General features: G+C 38.3%; 1 protein-coding gene across 3 annotated transcripts in view; it reads right to left on the bottom strand.

Annotated features, from left to right (window-relative positions):
• SCN11A (sodium voltage-gated channel alpha subunit 11) overlaps positions 1 to 26,224 on the bottom strand; it is a 217,171-nt gene that overhangs the window by 29,291 nt on the left and 161,656 nt on the right. For all 3 annotated transcript variants that reach the window (XM_025376599.1, XM_025376600.1, XM_025376598.1), the window contains 6 exons: positions 14,259 to 14,372; positions 13,439 to 13,553; positions 11,382 to 11,536; positions 8,137 to 8,310; positions 805 to 906; positions 58 to 321 (listed from right to left, as the gene is read on the bottom strand). In XM_025376599.1, the coding sequence (XP_025232384.1) occupies positions 58 to 321; positions 805 to 906; positions 8,137 to 8,310; positions 11,382 to 11,536; positions 13,439 to 13,553; positions 14,259 to 14,372 (924 nt within the window). The remainder of the gene's footprint in view (positions 1 to 57; positions 322 to 804; positions 907 to 8,136; positions 8,311 to 11,381; positions 11,537 to 13,438; positions 13,554 to 14,258; positions 14,373 to 26,224) is intronic.

Raw genomic sequence — 26,224 nt, 5'->3', positions numbered from 1 at the left:
TCATGATTATTTGAAGTTTTTTCTCCTCAGAGTGAAAAACATACTGATTGTACTCACCACTTGCAGCAGAGCGAGGTAAGCATTTCCCACATTGTCAAAGTTGACTTTCTGGTTGATCCAAGAGAAATTGCCACTTTCACATTGACTTTTATTTGCAATGATGGTATAATTTATAACTGACTCTGTTCCATTAATGCATTTCCCAAATTTTCCAGAAAAGAAGTGTACTCCCAGAATACAAAATATGAGCCAGAAAATGAGGCAGACAAGCAAAACATTCAGAATGGCAGGTATGGCACCTATGAGAGCATTGACCACCACCTTATGGAAACAAAACCAGAGAAAACCGTAACAGACTGGTAGGATGCACCAGGCTCTTCGATTCTCAGGATGGGCCTGATGTGCAGGGCTGGATCTCTTGGAACTCTGTCCTTAATCTCCACATACATGCGCCCCACCCCCATGACAAGCCCTGCTCTCAGCTACCTACATAATGGGTCCTCTCTGTTGCCACTAAGGATACCTTGAGAAGTGCCCTGTGATGACAGTGTTAGAGACTTATGGACACCTACCCCAGGATTCTGAAGGGAAGCTAGAACTCATCTTGGCTGTCACAGAAGCTTTTAGGGTAGAAAGTACTATCTTAGGCTTTTCCCTACCTCTCAAATTCTAAGCAGTGGGCAGGCTGGGAAATAACCCAGGGAAAGCTTGGCAATTTAAGGAAATCTCAGCCCAGAAAGAACTGTTGGTCTTTCCACCTTTCCCTGTTAACTGAACTTCCACCCACCCCTCTGCAGAATGTACCTTCATTCCTTCAAACTGGGACAGCGCACGAAGAGGCCTCAGTGCTCGCAGAGTTCGGAAGGACTTCAATTCCTTTAAGTTAATGAGGGTGGTCACAGAGACCTGATGGGAAGAGAAGCCACCGGTAATGCACCTGACTTGGTGTCCAGCTCAAAAGTCCATTTTTCTCCTTATCTACTAAAGCTACAGTCCATAAAGGTGGGGACAATGCACTCACATTATTTGTTTAGTGAAAGACAAAGAAAATCTGAGAAAGTGTTGTGAATTAAAGGAAACCAAAGAGATATAACAATCATATGTAATATGGGGTCCTGAATTGAATCCTGGATTGGAGTGGGGGCAGGAGGTGGATGCATAGAGGGAATTAACCATAAAGAATCTTGTTATGGCAGGCAATTGAAATAAATATATTTATTTATTTATTTATTTATTTATTTATTTATATTTTGAGATGGAATCTCGCTCTGTCGCCCAGGCTGGAGTGCAGCTGCGCGATCTCGGCTCACTGCAAGCTCCGCCTCCCGGTTTAACGCCATTCTCCTTCCTCGGCCTGTAGCTGGGACTACAGGTGCCCGCCACCATGCCCAGTTTATTTTTTTGTATTTTTTAGTAGAGATGGGGTTTCACCATGTTAGCCAGGATGGTCTCGATCTCCTGACCTCGTGATCCACCTACCTCGGCCTCCCAAAGTGCTGGGATTACATGTGTGAGCCACCGCACCCAGCCAGTCAATTGAAATTTATTATGACAGTCAATTGCCCTAAAAAAGCTCTTTACGGTGAATTTGAAAAATTTGAAAATGGACGTGGATTTTAATTCAATCAATGTTAAATTTCCTAACTTTGATCACTGTATTGTAATCATGTGAGACATTGTCCTTGTTAGGAAATATACATTGACATGTTTAGCGGTAATAGGTTTGATGCTTGCAACTTAATCTCAAGCAGTTCGGGGGGAAAAAAAGAGAAAAAATGACAAAGCAGATGGGTGACAATAATTGGTGAACCTGAAGAAAGAATATGTGGATTTCATTATGCTATTTCTTGCAACATTTTTCTTAGTTTGAAATGATATCAAAATAAAAAGTTACATGGAAAAAATTAATTATTTGCTAATAGTTCCCCTAACCCAAATCACTCCTTATTGGGGAATTAAATGCTATTTTCTCTCCCAATACACTTCTCCTCAATAGGACAGAATTGAGTATTAGAAAGCTCTGTTAAGTATACCAAATTAAATCTTAACAATATTTACAGATGCTCAGTAGAGGACAATTCCAGAAGGCATTGGCTTTCATATGAGGAATTAGGATTTGCTTCTATTATCACAATGGAATCAATGCTGAGCTTGAGTTGAGGCTGCTTGCTGCAGATCTTCAGCCATTCTTATTATGGAGAGTTGTCAGAGGCTCAACTTGGAAGAAGAGTTGCTCAGCTGGATAGAATGTGAATCAGGCTAGTCCTGACTAAGCTGATGTCAGAGTTCACTATTAACTAAAAACATTCCTCATAAATCTTGCCAACCTCATTGTAGCAGTGAAGAGAAATTGAGTTAATATGACAGAATATTAAGATTTTGAAATTTATAATCAATTTATAGTGTATTTATAATGTTTTTAATGGGCTTTTTGTTTACAATGGCACCACTTTTAGAGAGTTATTTAAGTAGCTTTCACGTAAATACTCCATTTGTTCCTAGCCAGATGAAAACAGATGGCAAAGTTTAGCAATTCTTCTGTTTTACCAAATCATTGTCATAGTTGGTGAGAAGAGATGTTCCTACAGGGACCTTACACACCTCTTTACCTGAAATCTCACCCCAGTTTCTGTTCCATCAGACTTGCAGGTATCAGTGAGACACATAGAAGCACCCATATTCTTTCCCATCCTACTGTACTCACTCTTCAAGTGAGAAGTCATCTACTAGTTTTATCTTACTTTTTAAATCTAACTTGCATTTATCACTCTGCACTGTTTTTGAAATCATCATATTGATTATATTCTCATGGTTTGCTCCTTGTAACTATTGAGGAATAGTACAGCATATAAATCTTCATATTTTATGGATCCACTCCTCCTTGGTGAATACCTAGGTTATTTCCATTTCTTTGCTATTAGGCAAAACAGTACACTGGACAGTATTATGCACAACTGTACACTGGACAGATGTGTGCATTTTTCTTGGGTACATAGGCAAGAGTTCTCCTTGGATCTATAACAAGTGATATTTGTGGATTGTGAGTTGGGTCATTTGTGATTTTTACTTAACAGTGCAAAATGTTCCCTACAGTGGCTGCACCAATTAAATTATTAGCAGTGGTTTGAGATCGCATTTTCCTGTATCCTTCTAAATATCGATGTTATCCAACTTTAAAATTTTTGCCATGGCTGGGCACAGTGGCTCAAGCCTGTAATCCCAGCACTTTGGGAGGCCGAGGCAGGAGGATAGCTTGAGCTCAGGAGTCTGAGACCATCCTGGGCAACATGGTAAAACCCGTCTCCACAAAAATTACAAAAATTAGCTGGGCATGGTGGTAGGCGCCTGCAGTCCCACCTACTTAGGAGGCTGAGGCAAAAGGATCAATTGATCCTGGGAGGCAGAGGTTGCCACTGCACTCCAGCCTGGGTGACAGAGTGAGACCATGTTTCAAAACAATATATTTTGTTTTCCAATCAAATGAGTAAAAAGAGGCCTCTCATTTTAATATGCACTTCTATGCTAACTGGTGATAGAACTAGTGTATATTTCATCATACATTTATTCCTTTTGTGAACTGGCTGTTTGTATACTTATCCCATTCTTACTCTGGGTTGTTTTTTTCCTGTGAATCTGTAGGAAATTTTTATATGTTGTGAATAATAATGATCTGTTGTGGCAAATACTGTCTCTCAGGCTCTAGTTGGTTTTTAACTGTAATTAGAGTATTGTTGAATACAAAAATAAAAGTTTTACTACATTTTGATGTAGTTGAATTGTGTATCTTCTTGTGATTTATGCTTTTCTAATAAAAATTATGATGGCAATTTTATATAATCTTGATTGACAATAAATATTATAGAATTGTTCACATACGTTCTCTCATTTAATCTGTACAACAATATCCCAAGCTAAGCAGCATTTTGCAACCTATACCATATTATAGGTGAGAAAACCTGAAGCTAAATGGATCAGCAACTTGTTTCATGTCATACAGCTGGTAAGTGGTGAATTTCAGATCCACACCACAGTCTGCATGCTGTCAAGGCTAATAATAATAATAGTAAACCACATGTGTTGAGTTCTTTATCTGTGATTTATAAAGATATACAATTGTAATATTATTTTCTTATTTGATTCATTTCTGTTCTATTCATTTTATTATCAATATTATGTTTGTCTCACTAAATAAGTTTGCAAGCTTTCCCTTTTTTTGTCTATTCTTTGTAACAATTTGAATAAGATGAGATTAATTGCTCCTTGTAAGTTTGGTGAAACTTACCTGCAAAACCATCTGGGTCTTGTGATAATATGATTGTATACATAGAAAACCCTAAAGAGTCATTCAAAAAGCTTCTAGAACTGGCAAATGAATTCAGCAAAGTTTCAGGTTACAAAATCAATGTACAAAAATCAGTAGCACTGTGATACACCAACAGTGACCAAGCTCAGAAACAAGTCAAGAACTCAACCCATTTTACAACAGCTGAAAATAAAACAAAATAAAATAAAATAAAACACTTAAGAATATACCTAACCAAGGAGGTGAAAGACCTCTACAAAGAAAACTACAAAAATACTTAGGAATATACCCAACCAAGGAGGTAAAAGACCTCTACAAAGAAAACTACACAACACTGCTGAAAGAAATCATGAATGACACAAACAAATGAAAACACATCTCATGTTCATGGATGGGTAGAATCAACATTGTGAAAAATGACCCTACTACCAAAAGCAATCTACAAATTCAATGCAATTCCCATCAAAATACCACTATCATTCTTCCCAGAACTAGAACAAACAATCTTAAAATTTACATGGAACCAAAAAAGAGCCTGCATACCCAAAGCAAGACTCACCAAAAAGAGCAAGTCTGGAGGTATCACATTATCAGACTTCAAACTATACTATAGGGCCAAAGGTACCAAAACAGCATGGTACTGGTATAAAAATAGGCACACAGACCAATTGAACAGAATAAAGAACCCAGAAATAAAGCTAAATACCTACAGCCAACTGATCTTCAACAAAGCAAACAAAAACATAAATTGGGAAAAGAGCACCCTATTCAATAAATGGTGCTGGGATAACTGGTTAGCTATAGGTAAGAGAATGAAACTGGATCTTCATCTCTCACCTTATAGAAAAATCAACTCAAGATGGATCAGAGATTTAAATCTAAGACCTGAAACCATACAAATTCTAGAAGATAACATGGGAAAAACTCTTCTAGACACTGGCTTAGGCAAAGTCTTCATGACCAAGAACCCAAAAGCAAATGCAACAGAAACAAAGATGAATAGATGGAACTTAGTTAAACTAAAAAGCTCCTGCACAGCAAAAGAAACAATCAGCACAGTAAACAGACATCCACAGAGTGGGTGAAAATCTTTGCAATCTATACATCTGACAAAGGACTAATATCCAGAATCTACAAAGAACTCAATCAAATCAGCAAGTAAAAAAACAAATAATCCTATCCAAAAGTGGGCAAAGGACATGAATAGACAACTCTCAAAAGAAGATTTACAAATGGCCAACAAACATAGGAAAAAATGTTCAACCTCACTGATTATCAGGGAAATACAAATCATAACCACAATGCAATACCACCTTACTCCTGCAAGGATGGCCCTAATCAAAAATTATAGATGTTGGAGTGGATGTGGTGAAAAAAGAACACTTCTACAATGCTGGTGGGAATGTAAACTAGTACAACCACTATGGAAAACAATGTGGAGATTCCTTAAAGAACTAAAAATAGATCTGTCATTTGATCCAGTAATCCCACTATTGTGTAACTACCCAGAAGAAAACAAATCATTATATGAAAAAGACACTTGCACACTCGTTTATAGCAGGCACGATTCGCAACTGCAAAAATATTGACCAGCCCAAATGCCCATCAATCAAATCGTGGATAAAGAAAATGTGATATATATATATATGGTATATATATAGTATATGCCATATATATACACATACACCATGGAATACTACTTAGCCATAAAAAGAACCAAAATAATGGAATTCACAGCAACCTGGATGGAATTGGAGACTATTATTCTAAGTGAAGTAATTCAGGAATGGAAAACCAAACATTGTATGTTCTCACTCATAAGAGGGACCTAAGTTAAGAGGACACAAAGGCGTAAGAATAATACAATGGACTTTGGGGACTCAGGGGAAAGAAGGGTGTGAGGGATAAAAGACTACACTGAGTACAGTGTACACTGATCAGGCGATGGGGCACCAAAATCTCAGAAATCACCACTAAATAAGTTATTCATGTAACCAAACACCAGCTGTTCCCTGAAAACCTATTGAAATATAATAATAAATAAATAAATAAACAAACAAACCCACCCATCTGGGCCTGGTACCTTTTGACAGTGTGGCTTTGGACTACTGTTTTGATATCGTTAATGGCGATCCTAGATTTCTAGTGAAACTATCACTAGTTTTCTATTTTGTATTTAGTCAGTTTGGGCAATTTATAGTCCACATCCTCATTTTTACCTGTGAGAAAATTACTGTCAAAAGAGGGGAAGTGTTTCACTTAAGGTTACACAAAAAGAGGGTAGACCAATTAGCTTTAGGACCCAGGTTCCTAAGTGTAGGGCTTGTATCCAGTAAAACACAGATCCCTATAATTGAGATACCAATCTTCTGTTCACATAGTTTATAGGGCTTTCTTTTTACTATAATCTATTAAGATAATAGGTACAGAATTATTTGTTCTCTAGAAATTAACAGGACTGACAAACATGGATGTTTTTATTCTCATCTTTGAATCCTGTTGTAGTTTCTATGGCATTGATGCCTTTCTAAAATGCCTGAACCACAATGAGCTTCTCTTTCCTTGCCTCTGAGCTTCTGGTTTTCTTGTTTGCAATGTGGTAGATGTCATGTAATACTGATGAACTCAGGATATTGATGTCCACATTAAATGAACACATAGTCTGTTTGTGCTAACCAGCAACATTATGGTTCTCCAGTGGGGTTTGCTGACCACATGGTTTATGCTCATGCATTTGTCTTATCTACTTCCTTGCAGAGCAGGGACAAAGTTTAACTAATTTTATCATGATGGAAAGAAGGTAATGTTAAAATCAAGGGCCCTGGAGTGAGACTTACTAGGTTCCACCACTTTTAATTATATAAAGGTATTACATAATCACATGTATCCTGAAAATGCGTCCATCTACTATATATCAGTAAACATAAAATTAATCTTAAAAAGAGGATGTAATGTTAAATCAAGAGTTTTGGAGTGAGGCTTACTAGGTTTGTATCTCACCACCACTTCTAGCTGGGCAATCTTGAACGTGTTTCTTAGCCTCTCTATGACTTACTTTCTTTCTCTGAATATACAAAAATAGTAGTACCTGCCACGGAGTGGCTATGATAACTAAAAGAGAGAAGGCATTTGGAACATATGGAAGAGTACTTGATACAGAGAAAGCACTCAATAAATGTGATCCACTAATACTATTATTAGCTTTTGTGTCATATAGGTAGACATGTGAATTCCAATTTCACCACTTATCAGCTCTATGACCTGAAACAAACTGCTAATCCTCTGAGCTTCAGGTTTCCTTGTATACAGTGTGGGAGGCGTCACACGATGCTGCTTAACTCAGAACATTGTCATGCATATTAAACGAGAGACTGTATGTGAACAATCCTCTTATGTTGCTTGACAATTAAGATGGATATTAGCCTAGTCTATTGGCTGCTGACCAGCTTTGAGAAGTCTTGAAAAGAAATACACAGTTGGAAGAAGAAACAATCGAGGATACTGAAAGTTATTCTAGGTACATATCATACATAAACAGTGCTTATGCAGAGAAGTGAATGAATCATGGGAAAGGAAAAAACCTTTCTCATCATGGGAAAGGTTGGAGTGGTGAGCATATAAAGTGCAGTGTATGAGGAGTGAGACCTAGAAAAGGCTAAACTGCTGATAGACAAATGACAACTACTTCCAAGTACTGCGAAGAGGCAATGATAATAAGAAAAACTATTTTAGACAGACATCCCACATGAGACACACAGGAAAAGCAGCCCCCATATGATCCCTGCCTTAACCACTACCCCAGCCTGTGTGGGACACAGAGATGGTAAACTTACAATCACAATGATGAAATCAAGGCAGCACCAGGCACTGGTGAAATACTTTCCAAATCCAAAGGCTACCCATTTTAGTACCATCTCCAGGATAAAAATATGTGTAAAAATAATGTCAGTACAATTTAGTAATTCTTGGATTTTGGGTTGGTCCTTAAGGTGAACATTTTCAAATATCTGAAACGAAAAAGCATAGCCATAGGCCAGACTGAATATTTGCAAAGAACTTCTTGGTAAATTTGCTTTTTGCTTTTCTTCCTTATGTGAATAAAAACGGGTATCTCTCTTGGTAATGAGGTTTTGCTCAAAAGATATTAAGGCTAAACTTTTCCAATGGAATCCATTCCTTGAGTAAGTAAAAATGGAAGAAGGAAAATCCTCTTTCTTCTGTTGTCATAATAGTTTCTCAACTTCTTATTACTAGTCCCCTGAATATTAAAACTTCTTCCTAATGGATCACATTATTTCCTGGGCTTCCTCATACTTTCAACTGCTGCCAAATATGTCTTGTCAACATTCCCAGGACCACCCAGTGGCACAGACCATCTCCCATCCTCCCAATTGCCTTGGTGAATTAATTCAGTGTCTCTTTATTGCTTATAACATGAAGTCCAAGTTAGCCCACCCTCTAAATCCTGCCAACCCTGATGCCCCTCATCTCCCCCTACAAACAGCCTCATCCATTTACCTTACCATTCCCTACAAATAGTGTCATTTTGTATGTGTGCCATGACACACAAAATTTGGAACACTCTGGGCTAAAGCTCCCAGTGTAAATTACTTTGAGTATTGAACATTGTTATGTGTAACTATGAAAAAGAAATTCTGGCTTTCAGAGCAACCCTTTTTAATGCTACATCCACACACTTCCCTTACCCAAAGTGTATGTGATTCTACAGGGTCTATATAACTAAGGTATAAGCTGTCCTTTTGGCCTTTACAGAGTTACTGAGAATGAAAGAAAGGAAGAAGGCCTGTTACTAAAGCTGCCCATGAAATTTACGCCAACATTGAAGGCAAGAAGGAAATCACCTTTCCTGTTGGGGACTAGGGTAAGTCCACAGCCCCAAAGTCCTGGGGTGAAAAAAAGAATGCAAAAGAGTGAAACAGTCTCACTTCTAATTGCCAAGTGGGTTTTTGGCTGGAGAAGGCCCTCTATCTCATCCTCTGCTCTTTCGGCTCTTCTTTGGCTTTAAGATTTCAGCTTAGCTGATATTTTCTACAGGAAACTGTCCTGTTCCAGCAGGATTGGTTAGGTTCCCATCCTACATGCTCCCATGTCACCCACTGCTTCCCTGAGTAGGCCACTTAATTGCTCTATCTATCTTGATCTATACTTTCTGGTCTATAATCGCTCCAGCTATCTTTCCTACTAGACTTCAAGCTCCTGGAGGTCAGGGACTTTGTTTGTTTGCCTCTTGAGGATAAACAAATCTGAATGGTATTGGGTGCTCATTTCCTCCCTTATTTGGGAGGCTTAACGGTAAGATGGTTCAGCAGACCTGAGTAGTTAGCTCAATGGATGAGCAGGCATATTATATCTGCAACTGTGCTTCAGAGGCTTCCACATTATATCTAGGCCATTTTCTGACACAGGAAGCTCTTATTATTACATAGTTGCCTAGACCAGAGTTTCTCAAACTCTAATGAACCCCAAATCACCTAGGGAACTTGTTATAATGGACTGCTTGTTACAATGTAATACTCTACATTTCTAACAAGCTTTCAGGTGATGCTGATGCTGCTGATAGATACATATAGTGGCAAATGACTTGATGTCTCTTGTTCTTAATTGTCTACAAATACGTACAGGGAAATACGGGCTGGGTCCTTCTCCTGGCACCCTCTGCATCGTGTATTCAGCTTTGTTCTGCCCAGAACTGGGGCTGTGTGCCCTCTGCTACATTTCTGATCATAAATTTTCTTTTTATGGCACCATGGGGCATTTTTGCTGTGGCCTTTTAGCAACATCACTGCTTTCCCACTGCCTATCATAAGTATCATTTGTGGAATAAATACAAAAAACCCTACCACTTGAATAAGAGTAGACAGCCAGTCAAAATGTAGTCACCGGCAAGTCTACAGGTAACACTAGACTCAAGATTAACAATAAAAATTGATCAAGGGAATCCTCTGGGATGGTTTTAGAGATATCTGCTTTTCTGTCTGAAGAATAATTTACACTGTAATAAGTAGACAAATGGAGATGTATGTTGATCACAATCCCCGGTGGCCTCTGGTATGTATTCATCTCTTTTCACCTAGAGATCACACAAGTGTAAAACACTAATCAGAAGCTATGGGGTGTAGGAGCAAGATATTTCCTTGCCTTTTCCACTTGCTAATGACTCGCTGTGAAATGTTCTGTCACTCTTAGTAGGGGAGAACCCAAGACTCCTGGGTTTAGTAATATGGAACCAAACTCTCATAAAAAACTCATAACTGTTTGTTATGTCAAACAGTAAGAGAGTTTGGTTCCGTATTATTTAGCTCCACATTACTGTATAATCATTTTAAGTGAATATACATGATAGAAAAAAGCAGAAAATAGAAAAGGAGAGGGAGAAATATGCAGATGATAAAAGAAAGGATACTATCCCCCTAGCAGAGAGGGGAAAGGGAGACAAGGACCAGAAGGTGTGGAGACAGAGCATAAAGGAGTGGATGGCTTTATGGCTATGGAAGCTGGTGGGTTCAGAGTTATTTCTAAACTTCATTGGGACTCATACCACACTTTGATCATGCATATAAAGCAACATCTCCTTGTCCTTTCTTTCAAGGGATCATGAATGACAGAAAATACCAAGGCAACTTATTATATCCTAATCTGGTCCCTGTAACTCCCTCCTATAATATTTTACCTTTCAGAAAACAGCACTTTGGTTTACAGTAAGAGGGAGAGTAAAAGCATTGCTGTCTAGAGGAGGAACTATGGAGGATATAGTGAAAATGTCTAGAAATCCCCCAGAATTGAGAGGTAGATGATCAAGGACCAGACTCTAGTGGCCACTTTAAAGTGCTGGTTTTAGTTACTCTTCCACACAGATAAAGCATCTTTGCTTGGGGATATCCCAGTTGAGCATGACTTCAGAAGTTGTGCAAAACCCTGCCCACTGCGGTAACCAGCAGCACCAGAGACCACTTCTGCCTGGTCTCCCATATTCACAGTCCCATGAGAAGCCAAGTAAGAGTGCAGCTTCCCCAGCTGCCCTGATGCCCAATGTCTCCACAAGACCATGATGATTTACCAGGGCCCCACTGCTCAGCAGAATCACAAAGATAATAAAGCTCTCAAACCAGCTGTGTTTCACTATTTGGTAGCAGGTTTTCCTCAGGTTCCACCAAATGACCCAGTGAGGCTTTCTCTTGTCCATGCTACAGCATGGAAAGCAGCAACCAAAGCCTGAAAGAAATTAATGGTAGCACTATCATTAGTGTCTGTAATAAACTGCATTAAAATGCAACTTTTCACCCCCACCCCGTGTTCATACCCCTTGCCACGTGACCTGCAGTTGCTCGCATTAAAGAAGTACAGCACCTTTTTCTAACCGCTTAAATCTGGTCCCAGCCATGTGACTTGCTTTGGCCAATAGAGTGGAATGGAAGTCACACTGTGCCAGTTCTGAGTCCAGGTCTTGAAAAGCCTTGCATGTTTCCATTTGCTCTCTTGTGCCATCTCCATAAAAAAAGGCATATTCAGGATACCCCATTGGGTCTGGAAGGAGGCTGATAGACATGTGGAGCAGAGCCATGTTGCCCTGTTGAGCCCAGACTAGATAACACTTGTATGAATGAAGCCAGCCAAGATCAGCAGAATCCTGCAGGCACATGTTTATTATTTTATGCCATTGAGGTTTTGTGGTTGTTTGTTATGCAGTAATTTTTTTGGTAGTCATAAAGAGATCATGTCTGGAGGACTCCAGGGAATTAGGTAGAATGGTCACAGGCTTTGTGAACCTCTCAGGTCATACACGAAAGAATTTGATCAAATGTCGAGACGTTTACAAAGAGCTGAGCATTTGTTCTCAACACACACAGGCCTTCAGCATAGACCACATTGCCCTTTCCACCTTTTCTCCTCCTCCCCTTGTACAAATTCTGCTGATCCTTACTTCATGATGATTATAACATTCTGCTCCTTTCCTCATCTTCTTAAACCACTATGGGCTCTCTTCACTCTGCCTCTTTTCTTCTTCCAAGAACGTCAGTAGGTTCATCTTCCTAAAAGACTATACTTTTTTCCTGGCTTTTATCTCACTCCTCCCTTCTTTGATAAAATCACCTTTCTTTCTCATCTCCACTGTTGACATCATATGCACACCTCAAGGGCCAGTGCAAATGTAAATCAGGAGAACTGCAATCTACTGGAAATCCTTAATCCAACTCCTGTCCAGCTTTGGAGCTGTTAAACAACCTGGAATGTGACTTTGAAATCTGTTATCTGTGTTCTTTCTGGACCCAATTTAGTCCTAATCCGATAGATAATTTTTTAGATTCATTCATTAATTTGTTGTCACTTATATATTCATCGACATTTGTTGAACCCATTTCTGGGCCGGCTTCTATTCTTACACTAGAGATACAATGCTGATGAAGTCACTGCCTTTGTTTTTAAGGACCTCATGGGGGAAACCAGTGCAAATAAGTTCACTACAATGAATATAAGAAATAGTAAAAGCCCATAGGAAAAAGCCACTACATCCACTCAAGGAATTAGGAAAGGCTGCATTTATTGATTGCTTATTTTTGTTCCAGATGCTCTTCTAAGTGATTTATACTAACTCATTTAATACTCACAACAGCTCTTTGCTTTGGGTACTATTATTACCCTCATTTTAGAAATAAAGCACAGAGAGGTTAACTAAATTGAACAAGTCACACAGTTCATAAGTGGCGAGGCCAGAATTTGAGCTCAGGCAGTCTTGCTCCTAAGCTAAAGATCCTGACTACAATGTCTGAACTCTTTTCTTGGTCTTTCACCTCAAATATACACTGACATTGAATGCCCTGGGAACCACAAAAAGTGGCAGACATATTGACCCAGTGGGCTTTCTAAGAAAGTTTTCTAGAGTGTTTACCTGGCATGTTGGGCCATGTGAGAGGAGCCCAATTAAAGCAAGAATTTCCTGAAATCTTCTCTGCCTAGACTTGACAATCGCCCCAAGAATCTATGGGTGCCCTCTCATTGCTTTTGTCTCCAATAGAAGTAGAAAGATGCTGTCTACTAAAACCACAGAGCCTCAAAGAAGAACAGAAACCCCATCCAAAGATTATGTGAACTGGATGCAGAAATACTGCCACTTACCTTTGGGCAAACATCTCTCTGGTTGCTTTTCGGGAACCATCTCAGGTAACAATCCAAAGCCATCCTGAAGATCAATGGTGCTACATTCTGATAGTATACTGGTAACATCAGACTTCTGCACATCAGAACAAAAGGAATGGGGAGCCATTTACTAAGACCTTCTTTCACCATGGTAGTATGGAGTTTCTCACTGTCTGATTTTTTAAGGATGAAATGAACTAGACAAAGGTTTCTAGGATGAGAGGTGTCAAGAACCACCCCTCCTGCTGGGTTCTTCTCTAAGTGCTATGACCAGTCTGATTTCAGAAGAGAACTCTCTAGCTCATCTCTGTGGCTGAGGAATGGCAAGGCATATGCAGATATAGTACCTCTACTTTTTCTCCCTATGGATCATAATCCTGATATGCTGCCTAAGCGGTAAGAAGACTACTTTACTGAGACTGTAATTTTCCACTGTCTCACCTACTGGAATAATAGGCCTAGACCAGTAGTTCTTATTTCCTTGGCCCCCCAGGAGATATTTTGGCAGTGTCTAGGACATTTTTCATTTTCTTAACTGGGGGATGCTACTGGCACTGAATGCATAGAGGCCAAGGATATGGATAAACATCTTATAATCCACAGAAAACCTCACCACAACAAATAATTGTCCTGCTTCAAATGTCATAGAAGTAAAGTTGAGAAACTTGGCCTAGACTTTTGCTCAAAACTCGATTCTTGCAATTTTCTCTGCATTAACTGTGCCATTTTTCCATAATAGCTATCCTGGAGAAGGTGTGTGGATGAGCCACAAGCTCCTCTGACATCCTAGGAAAATTACCTTTCGGGGATCCTGTATGGTCAGATGAGGCTCATCTTCAGGGAACATGTCAATTTCCACATTTTGAACTCCCTGGCTGGTGGGTTTCTTGTTCTCCTGATGGAGCTCATAGGCCTAACACAGAGAGCCCAGGATAGAATTAATATTCCTCCTGGACATGTCACTTAAGATGAAAGAAGTTTGAATGCTATTTGGTTTTCTCTTCATCATGAGAATAAGCCTTTGACATTATTACTCTTTTTTCTCTTTAAAAACTGCTCCTGGAAAAACTCAACATAATTCTGGGAAAACTACTAGAGGAAACAGATATTGAACTTGTTGCAAAGATACATAATCAAAACAGTATGGTTCTGATACAAAACTCCACAAGTAATTCATAAATAAAACTTATGTGGGGATTTAATATAATTTATATGGGGATTTAATATATTTTAAACATACCCTTTCAATTCAATGACTAAATGATAAATTATTTAATAAATGGTACACAATTCCATAATACAGTAAAAATAAAATATATAATCATATGATATTCTGATGTAAAAATAAATGGGTAAGCATTTTAAAAGGAAAATTTGAAAAATAACTTGCTATCATGTGGGGTACAGAGTTTCCTTAGCAAAATAGGAAACTAAAAGGCATAAAGAAAAATAATATATCACTACATAAAACTGAAAAATAAATTTGGTCTGATGACCTACAGGGATATCTAAGAAGAACGTGTAAAGTCATGTAACCGAGCAGCTTGGCAGCTAAGCCTCAAACCGTGTTTTAAACTTTTTTTTCTTTTTTCCCTTTCCTGTTCCTCTTTCTCCTCCAAGTCAAAGATACAACTTTGAGACAAACTGCCTACGTGTTCCCTCTTATCTTGAAATACAGCCTCGGAATGCGCTGTGAACCTCCACTGCCTTTCCTTTCCCATACTATATTCCCATACCTTATGCACATTTATTTACCTAAATGCTTTCTAACTATACACCATGCTCTTTTATGTGATCATTAATTTTCTTAGAAGCTTCAAGTGTCAGATCCTGATAGGGACCAGATACCTCTAGAATTCCCTAACAAGATTACTTCAAGAATGGAACCTATCCCCGGCTGTAGATTGACTACAAGATTGACTGCAACTAATGTGTAACCTGGCAGGATCCGTGATCCATGATGGTGCCAGCCCCTTCACCAAATGGGACAACAATTCAAGAAGTGCCACGGGAGCAAGTCACACCACTGAGCACCCCCTCACCCCCCTTGCCTCTTCTGTATCTCAAATGCTTTCTTTAAAAACCCCCGCACTCCTTCCACAAATTGAAGAGTAGAATGAGTCTCTGCTCTTCCCCTTGCTGGCACAGATAGTAAGGGAATATTGCTCTTATCATAATTTGTTATTATTTCGAATTCTTTTCATAAGCAGCTAGCAGCCAGACCCTTTTGCAGGTTACAGTTACATCTTGGGTGAATGTTTTACACTAACATCTATGTGAAGACTCCTGCAACTGTGACAGTATAAGGTAATGATTCAGAAACATTTCTCCACTCATGTAATAGCATATGTAAAAATACACACATATACTAATGTGTCCAGAATTGGTGGGTTCTGGGTTTTAATGCCTTCAAGAATGAAGCCGTAGACCCTCATGGTGAGTGTTACAGTTCTTAAACATGGCATGTCCGGAGTTTGTTCCTTCAGATCTTCAGATACGTGTCCGAAAATGTGTCCAGAATTTCTCTCTTCTGGTGGGTTCGTGGTGTCCCCGGCCTCAGAGGTGAAGGGGCAGACCTTTGCAGTGAGTGTTGCAGCTCTTAAAAACCGCGAGGACCCAAAGAGTGACCATCAGCAAGATTTACCACTATGAGCAATAGCACAAAGCTTCAATAGCATGGAAGCCGACCAGCCAGTTGCTGCTGCAAGTTTGGGCAGCCTGCCTTTATTCCCTTATCTGACCCCACCCACATCCTGCTGATTGGTCCATTTTACAGAGAGCTGATTGGTCCATTTTACAGAGAGCTGACTGGTCCATTTTACTGAGAGTTGATTGGTCCATTTTGACAGAGCGCTGATTGGTGCATTTACAAACCTTTAGCTAGACACAGAGCGCATATTGGTGCATTTACAATCCTTTAACTAGACACAAAAGTTCTCCAAGTCCCCTACCCAATTAGCTAGACACAGAGTGCTGATTGGTGCATTTACAAACCTTGAACTAGACACAGAGTGCTGATTGGTGCATTAACAATCCTTTAGCTAGACAGAGAAGTTCTCCAAGTCCCCACCCAACCCAGAAGCCCAGCCTGCTTCACCTTTCAATGGCACTCAGGGTAGGACTTTGCGGCACCTAGCCTGGGTACTCCAGCAGCCCAGAGGGAGCTCAGCCCAGAGGGAGCTCATCCCTCCATCAAGCCCAGCAGGGGTCCGCCGTGCTGAGATTCAGGCCCCACTGAGCCTGCACCTGCACCCACCCAGAACTCACACTGGCCTGCCAGTGCCAAGCGCATCCTGGGTTCCCGCCCACGACTCTCTCTCCACACCTCCCGGCAAATGGAGGGAGCCGGCTCCAGACTCGGCCAGCCCAGAGAGGGGCTCCCACAGTGCAGCAGCAGACCGTAGGGCTCCTCAAGTGCAGCCAGAGTGGACTCTGAAGCTGAGGAGGTGCTGAGAGTGAGCAAGGGCTACTAGCATTGTCACCTCACTAATATAGCCACAAATATACCTCACAAACATATGCATACAAAAAGGGGTAACCTGTCTATGGACTAGACACAGAAACGAAATATAAAGTAGTAAAAATTTAAATAAGATAGCAGGTAATGGTGTCTAAAAGTACCCTAAGACGAGGAAGGGAACCAGAGCTATATTTAAGACTTGAAACTAGGGGCTGAGGTAAAGTTCTTGCACTTAAGAAAAAAAGCCAAAAAAAAAAAAAAAATGCTGTAGCAAATGCTTATAATTACAATTGTACAAAGCTGCATACCTAGTGAGACAGGAAGAAGTACAACCTCAGAAATAGGACCTGGGCAAAGGTATCCACTGGTTCAGTGACTTGATCTGCAATATGACTTGTATCACTATTAGACCACAATCCAAAGTTGGCAATATAAGACATGGATCTGAAATGGATGCCACAGAAGGATTTATTACAGACAATCATAGAACTTAGACTGTAAAGAGAATGACAGATCCTCCCACTAAAGATGAGCTTTTAAGCTAACATTCCAAAATGTATGAGGAAACAAACATAAAATCAGTAGACTTCCTAAAATTAACAACTAGGAGGTGAATTCACTTGAGAAAAAGATGAAAGTAACATAATAATCTGAAAATGTCTTTAAATGAATACATTTAGAATTTAATAAAGAAGTCACATAGAGTTTCACTTCCGTGGATGATAGCATGAGAATCTCTGTGAACGTTCTCCCTAGGGAAATAAGTGTAAGTGGTGAAAACTGTTTTAAAAATAATTTGAAGTCTCTGGAAATTATTCTGAGAGTGTACAGCAAATGAAGAAACATTCATTCAAGAAAATCTACTAAAATTCAGTAAGAATGGTAGAAATTGATGACACTGAAGCCATGATCTGACGTCTCCCCCAGGCCCTTCCAGCAAGTTTTATGGAGGCTCCACTTTAGACAGAGGTGGCCAAAAAGATAGAGTTTCCTCTACCCTAGCTCCCAATCAAGGGATGTGGTGATGGGTGCACCAAAATCTCACAAATCATTGCTAAAGAACATTCAAATCCTAGCACTCCACATCTAGGAAGCTCAATGAAACCCCAAGTAGAAATATCCATGTAACCAAAAACCACTTATTCCCCAAAAACTAATGAAATCAAATTTTTAAATGAAATTGAAAAAGAAGACATTGAGCCTTTTGAATGGAAAGGCACATCAATGATATCTGCATAAAAGGAAAATCTTTTTAAATGCTTTTATTTAAAAAAATACTGCCTACATGTTAAATTACGTATTGCAGGCCAGGCACAGTGGCTCATGCCTGTAATTCTACCACTTTGGGAGGCTGAGGTGGGTGGATCATCTGGGGTCAGGAGTTCAAGACCAGGCTGGCCAACATGGTGAAACCCCATCTCTACTAAAAATACAAAATTAGCCAGGCATGGTGGCACACTCCTGTAATCCCAGCTACTTGGGAGGCTGAGGCAGTAGAATAACTTGAACTCAGCAAGCAGAGGTTGCAGTGAGATGAGATTGTGCCATTGCACTGCAGCCTGGGTGGCAAAACTCTGCCTCAAAAAAAAAATTACTTATTGCATATTTATTTTATCTTAGTGCAAGGCCTGTCACATGGTGGTCATTCAGTGCGTTTGAAATAAAGAAATGCTGTTATCATCAAAAATAATCCCATTTTCCAATACATAAATGATTACAACACCACGAAATGTCTACCAATAAAAATGTATGAGTTATGGGGAAAAAAAAAAAAAAAAAAAAAGCAGCAGCAGCAGCTTCAGGCCACCAGCATTTCTTATCTCTTCCAATTCTGAGTTAAGGCCTCTAAATTTCTGGTGAGTGTGGCCAAAATGTCGGCTCCCTTTTTCCATCTAGCCCTCCACTCATAGGGCAGAGACTTTATCCCAGAAGCGGCAGCCCAAGAATACTAGAATCACCCTCATTCCAGCTTACTTGTAGGGCGAAAGCTCTGGGGGTGGGGAGGATTAAGGAAGAAGGAAACTGAGAAGTTGAGAGGCTACTGCCCCTGCCCGAGTGCCTGGAATTGTGCCTAAGAGATTTTGCCCAGAGTGGGAGGCAATTCATAAGAAAAAAGAGCTTTGAAGTTCTCCATAGAACTGACTTTATTTGAAACAAAGTGGTGTGGGGAAGTAAAAGTCTAAGAGTGCTCTTGAAAACAATGGGTATTTTGTTGGTAAGCAAATAAGAAGAGACTGGTAGCTCTCCTTCAATAAAGGCAACAAACTAAAATATAGGTTAGGAAGCTCACCACAAGGAACTATGAGAAGAAACAGCTAAGGAGAGTCCCCCTGGGGTCAAAGCAAATCTCAAAGACTGCGCTTAAAAGCTATCACTTCCAGAATTTAATTGAATCAGACAGTTGAGCAATTTATGCCCCATGGCATTGTCAAGGAAAATAGAGCAATTATCTAGCAATTAGTTGAGCCTAAAATCAAAGTATAATACCAAAAGAGGCAGACAGCTTAACAGAGAGATCACAGGAGACAGTCAAAGATAGCCTTGCTGAAACAACAGTCATCCTAGACTGACTGTGTGCACATCCAAGGACGTACTGTCCTAGGAGTGACACCAAAGGTTTCACATTGTGTGTGAATGGAGGGGGATGGGTTGGAGAGGGAGTAGACTCCACTAAAATAGTCTAGTGAGATTGCCATTTAATAAAGAAGCCCCAGAGAGGAGAAAAGTGAATCAGTTATAGAGTTTCCACAATATGTTACTTAAAATGTCCAATACAAAAAATTATGAAATGTGCAAAAAACAAGAAAGCATGACCCATACAGGGGAAAACAATCAGTAATAGAAACTGCACTTTAAAGGGTCAAGATGTCAGAGCTAAAAGATAAAGAATGCAAAGAAGCCATTATAAATATATTTAAAGAATTAAAAGGTACAATGCTTAAGGAAATAAAACATACTATGACAAGGTATAATCAAATGCAAAATATCAATAGAAATTATATTTTAAACAGAGCCAAATACAAACTGTGGAGTTGAAAAGTATCATAACTGAAATGAAAAAGTCACTAGAGAGACCAACAGTACATTTGAAGAAAGAACCAGTGAATTTAAAGATGAATCAATGGAGACTGTGCAATCTAAAGAGCACAGAGAAAACAAAAGAAAGAAAAATAAAAAGAGCCTCAGAGAAATGTGGTGCACCATTAAGCACACAGACCAGAAAGGAAACAGAGAAAAATGAACAGAAAAAATACTTAAATAAATAATGGCTGAAGACTTCTCAAAATTGATTGAAAACATTAATCTACATGTCTTAGTCCAATTTATGCTGCTATAATAGAATTCCTGAAATTAGTAATTTATAAAGAACAGAGATGTATTTCCTACAGTTCTAGAGGCTAGGAAGACCAAGATCAGCAGGCCAGCATCTTGTGAAGGACTTCTTGCTGCATCATAACATGGCAGAAGGCATCATAAGGCAAGAAAGTGAAAGAAGGGAAGGGGGCCAAACTCAGTCTTTTATTAGGAACCCACTTCCACAGTAACTAAACCACTCCCACAATAACAGCATTAATCCATTCATGAGACCAGAGCCCTCATAATCTAATCACCTATTAAAGGCCTTACCTCTCAACATTGTTACTTTGGGAATTAATTCTCCAACACATAAACTTTAGAGGACACATTGAAATCCTAGCACTCCACATCTAAGAAGCTCAATGAAACCCCAAGTAGAAAAAACACAAAGAGATCCACACCTAGACACATCATAGTAAAAGTGCTGAAAGACAAAGAAAAGAGAAAATCTTAGTAGCAAGAGAAAAGTGGTTCATCATGTACAAGGTGACACTGATAAAATTAACATTGACATTGCATTAGAAATAATGGAAGCCAAAAGGCAGTGATATGATATATTCAAAGTGCTGAAAGAAAAAACAACAGTGAACCAAGATTTTTATATCCAGTGAGGCTGTCTTTCAAAAATGAAGATGAAATAATCGTGTTTCCAGATAAATACAGAGAATTCTTTGGCCCTACCTTATAAAGAATACTAAAGGATATCTTCCAGACTAAAAACAAGTAACCCTAAATGGTAATACAGCACCCCCCAACACACACACACAAATATAGTAAAAAATATATATTTCTTTTCCTTTCTTCTTTTAGCTGATTTCAAAAGCAATTGTGTAAAACATTATGTTTAAAATTGTGTTGCTGGATATGTAACATAGAAATAAAAAAAACATATTTGCTAATAAGAGCACAAAGGATATGGGTGGGAGCAAAGTTGCATTGGAGTAAGAAAATCACACCTGCAGGTAACTCACATTCACAGGAACAAATGAAGAGAGCCAAAAGTAACTAAGAAGATTATTAAAGTAAATCTTATAAATATACACTTATTTTTTTAAATTTTCTCAGCTCCTTTAGTAGACATCTAGTTATATTAAGCAATAATAAAAAAATGTTGCTTGGGTTTTAACATGTATGAATATAATATGTAGAATTAAAAACAATACAAAAAGAGGAGAGAGGAAATAGAGCTATATATGAGTAATATTTCTATAGCTTACTGGAATTAATATAAATCTGAGACAGATTCTGATGAGTTAGATGTATATGTCAAATTTTAGAGCACCCAAATAAGGAAATAATTCAAAAAGATTTTGAAAAAAAACTAAAGATATTAAAATGTTACACTAGAAAATATTCACTTAATGCAAATGAAGCAGTAGAGAAATAATAAAGGAAAAAACATGGAAGACATATAGAAGACAAAGAGGAAAATATGATAAATAAACTGTGTTAACAATAGCATTAAATATGAATGGGTTAACCAATCCCATCAGAAGGCAGAGATTGCCAGAATAGATAAGAAAACAAGATCCAATTATACACTGTCTGCAGAGTACACATTTTAGATTCAAAGATATAAATAGATTGAAAATGAAAGAATGGAAAAAGACATGTTATGCAAACAGCAACCATAAAAGAAGCTGGGATGACTCTATTAACATCACATAAAATAGATTTAAAAACAAAAAACTTACTAGAGATGAAGAGGGACATTTTATAATGATAAAAGAGTCAAAATATTGGGAAGATATAGCATTTATAAACATACATACACCTAACAGAAGAGCCCCAAAATATATGAAGCAAAAACTGACATAATTGTTGGGAGAAACAGATAATTCAACAGTAAACATTGGAGACCTCAATACCTTATTTTCAGAAATGAATGAATAACGACTAGATAGAAGATCCACAGGGAAACGGAAGATTTGAACAAAACTATATACCAGTTAAACCTAGCAGACATCTATAGAACGCTTAATTCCAAATGGCAGAGTACACATTCTTCTCAGGTACAAATGGAACATTTCCAGGATAGATAATACACTACACCACAAAAGAAGCCTCAAAAATTTAAAAGGGCTGAAATTGTATGAAGTATGTTCTCTAATCACAATGGAGTGAAATTAGAAATTAATAACAGTTAGAAATTTGAGAAATTTATAAATATTAAACACATTTTTTAATAAGCAGTGGGTCAAAGAAGAAATCATAAGAAGAATTAGAAAATAAGATAAAATAAAAACACAATTAAATATATAGAAAATAAAAATGAAAATAAAATGTATTTGATACAGCTAAACACTGATTAGAAATTTATAGCTATAAAAAAACCTACAGGCCGGGCGCGGTGGCTCAAGCCTGTAATCCCAGCACTTTGGGAGGCCGAGCCGGGCGGATCACGAGGTCGGGAGATCGAGACCATCCTGGCGAACACGGTGAAACCCCGTCTCTACTAAAAAATACAAAAAACTAGCCGGGCGAGGTGGCGGGCGCCTGTGGTCCCAGCTACTCGGGAGGCTGAGGCAGGAGAATGGCGTAAGCCCGGGAGGCGGAGCTTGCAGTGAGCCGAGATCGTGCCACTGCACTCCAGCCTGGGCGACAGAGCGAGACTCCGTCTCAAAAAAAAAAAAAAAAAAAACATACAATAAAAAGGCAAGAAAAATTTCAAATCAATAGCCTAATCTTTCATTTAAGACACAGAAAAAAGAAGAGAAAAGTAAAAATCAAAGGAAGCAGAAGAAAAGATATAATAAATATTTGACAGAAATTAATGAATACAGGGTACAAAAATATTAGAGGAAAATTAACAAAACTGAAAGTTGGCTATTTGAAAAGATTTTCAAAATTGACAAGATGTGAACTAGACTAACCATGAATCAAAAGATCTAAATTACTAAAAAAAAGGTGGGGAGGGGATTAGTATTAACCTTACAGAAATCAAAAGGATTGTAAGAAAATATTATGAATAATTGTATGTTAACAAATTAAATAACTTCAATGAAATTAACATATTCATAGAAATATATAAAATAACAAGCAGAATTAACAGAAAATCTGAATAGCTCTACAAGTAAAGAGCTTGATTTTGTAATATAAAAACTTTGTGTAGATACTTCTGGTTTCTGGTTCATCAAGTAAGAACCTTGAAAGTCACCACTCTATCCTAACAACAAATAAAAAGATGAACAATGGAAAAATCAACAACTCTTCCTAGATATGTAAGAGAAGTGAAGTTATGGAGCTAACACTGCCTCTAAAACTGGAGATGCAGGCAAATACAGAGAATCACAACTTACGGAGCCAAAACCTTAATGGGAACCAGTGCCGGCTAAAGAAAACCTGAACTGTAACTGACAAATTGCTAAAGGCTCAGTATGTCTAAGAGATTTAAAAAAAAAACCTCCAAGGGTACCCAGTCATGAGGGAGGCCACCACACTTTTGTGAGGTTTACCTCTTGGAGGTCTCCCAGGTTCTTACTGAGAATACCAGAGAAACATCCCTTCAAGCTTCTGGCTTGAAGGGGGACTGAAAAAGGAACCATTTTAATGTTTGGTACAGGATTACATTCTTTCCAACAAGTTCTGCCTTCAAGAGAAATGATTTAACTAGAGCCTAACCTGCTGGGGTTTATCATAGACTGACTGATTTAGGAGAAGGGAAATACCCAACTCCAGCTGGTTCTAGCCATCCCTGTGAAAGAAGAGAAGTACCTATCGAGCCCACTCTAGTCATCCTATCCCACCTAAGGGAGACTAAGAAGCACTTACAAAGTTCACAGCCCAGAGGCACAGGCTCACCAAGAGACTGAGACTTAATCATAGTACTATAGAACACTTCCCCTTCCCCCATTCCTTTTCACCACATTACTAAAGGTCTGTTCATAGCAGTTTCTTTCATTCTGTGTATCATGTCTGGCTATAATTAAAAAGTATACCAAAAGACAAAACAAAAACAAAACAAAAAACAAAAAAACCACAGTTTGAAGAGCCAGAGCAAGCATCAGAATCAAACTCGGATATAACAGGGATGTTAGAATTATCAGACAGGGAATTTAAAACAACTATGATTAATCTGCTAAGGACCCTAATGGATAAGGCAGACAGTATGCAAGAACAGATTAACAATGTAAACAGAGAAATGGAAATTCTAAAACCAAAAAGAAATGCTAGAGATAAAAAACATTTAACAGAAATAAAGAATGCCTTTGATGGGTTTATCAGTATATTGGACATGCTGAAGGAAAGAATCTCTGAGCTTGAGGATATCTCAATGAAAATATCAAAAACTTTTCAGTAAACAGAAACTTTTCAGTAAACAGAAAAAGATTTCTAAAAACCAGAACAAGATATTCAAGAACTGTGGGACAACTACAAAAGGTATAAGATACATGTAATGGCAATACCAGAAGGAGAAGAAAGAAAGAAATCGAAGAATTATTTGAAACAATAATGACCAAGAGTTTCCCTCTATTTAATATCAGAACCAAACTGCACATCCAGGAAGCTGAGAGACTAAGCAAGATAAAGATCCAAAAAACTACACTTAGACAGACATATCATATTTAAACTACAGAAAATCAAAGATAAAAAATCCTGAAAGAAGATAGAGGAAGAAAACACTTTACCTACACAGGAGCTAAGGTAAAAATTATGTCTGACTTGTCAGAAATCATGCAAGCAAGAAGAGTGAAGCAAGAGAGTTAAATATTTAAAGAACTGAGAGAAAAAATCCACCAACCTAGAACTCTGTACCCTGTGACATTATTCTTTAAAAGTAAAGGAGAAATACTTTCTCAGACAAACAGAAGTTGAGGAAATTTGTTGCCTTACCTATCTTGTAAGAAATGTTAAATGGAGTTGTTTAGAGGTAAGGAAAATGATATAGGTCAGAAACTCAGATCTACATAAAGAAAGAAAGATAAGGACTAAATAATAAGTGAAGCAAAATAAAAACACATTTTTTTTGAGATGGAGTTTTACTCTTGTCACCCAGGCTGGAGTGCAATGGAGCAATCTCAGCTCACTGCAACCTCCGCCTCCTGGGTTCAAGAGATTCTTATGCCTCAGCCTCCTGAGTAGCTGGGATTACAGGCACCTGCCATCATGCCTGACTAATTTTTGTATTTTTAGTAGAGATGGGGTTTCACAATGTTGGCCAGGCTAGTCTCAAACTCCTGACCTCAGGTGATCCACCTGCCTTGGCCTCCCAGAGTGCTGGGATTATAGGCGTGAGCCACTGCACCCGACAAACACATTTATTTTTCTTATTCTTAATTTATCTAACAGATAACACTTTGTTCAAAATAATAATAACAACAATGTATTTAAATATATATTTCAAATATGTTATTTTACTAATGAATAAATAAAATAAATGACTGCAATTATACAAAGAATGTAAGGGAGGAACTGGGATTATCTTATTATTATAAGCTATGCACACTACCCATGAAGTAATGTTATTTGTAAGTGGACTTGGATCAGTTGAAAATGTATATTGAAAATTCTAGGACAACCACTAAAAAAAGTAAAAAGAAAAAGTAAAACTGATATACTGAGAAAGAAGAGAAAATGGAACCATATGAAATGTTTGATTTAAACCACAAAATGCAGAAAAGAAGTGGAAAACAAAAATAGGAAAAAGTACAAGGGCAACAAAAAGAAATGAATTATCAAGCAATGCACAGACACGGGGGAAACATAAATGCATAATCCTAAGTGAACGAAGCCAATCTGAAAAGACTATATACTATATGATTCCAATAATATCATGTTCTGGAAAAGACAAAACTATGGAGACAATAAAAAGGACAGCGTTTGCCAGAGGTTAGGAGTTGAAGAGATAAATAGGAGGAGCACAGAGGATTTCTGGAGCAGTAAAGCCACTCTGTATAATACTATAATGGTGGATATATTTATTATACATTTGTCTAAAACTACACACT

Source organism: Theropithecus gelada, chromosome 2 (genome assembly GCF_003255815.1).
Source record: "Theropithecus gelada isolate Dixy chromosome 2, Tgel_1.0, whole genome shotgun sequence".
Taxonomy (NCBI): domain Eukaryota; kingdom Metazoa; phylum Chordata; class Mammalia; order Primates; family Cercopithecidae; genus Theropithecus; species Theropithecus gelada.
This window is presented reverse-complemented; position numbering and strand designations above follow the sequence as displayed.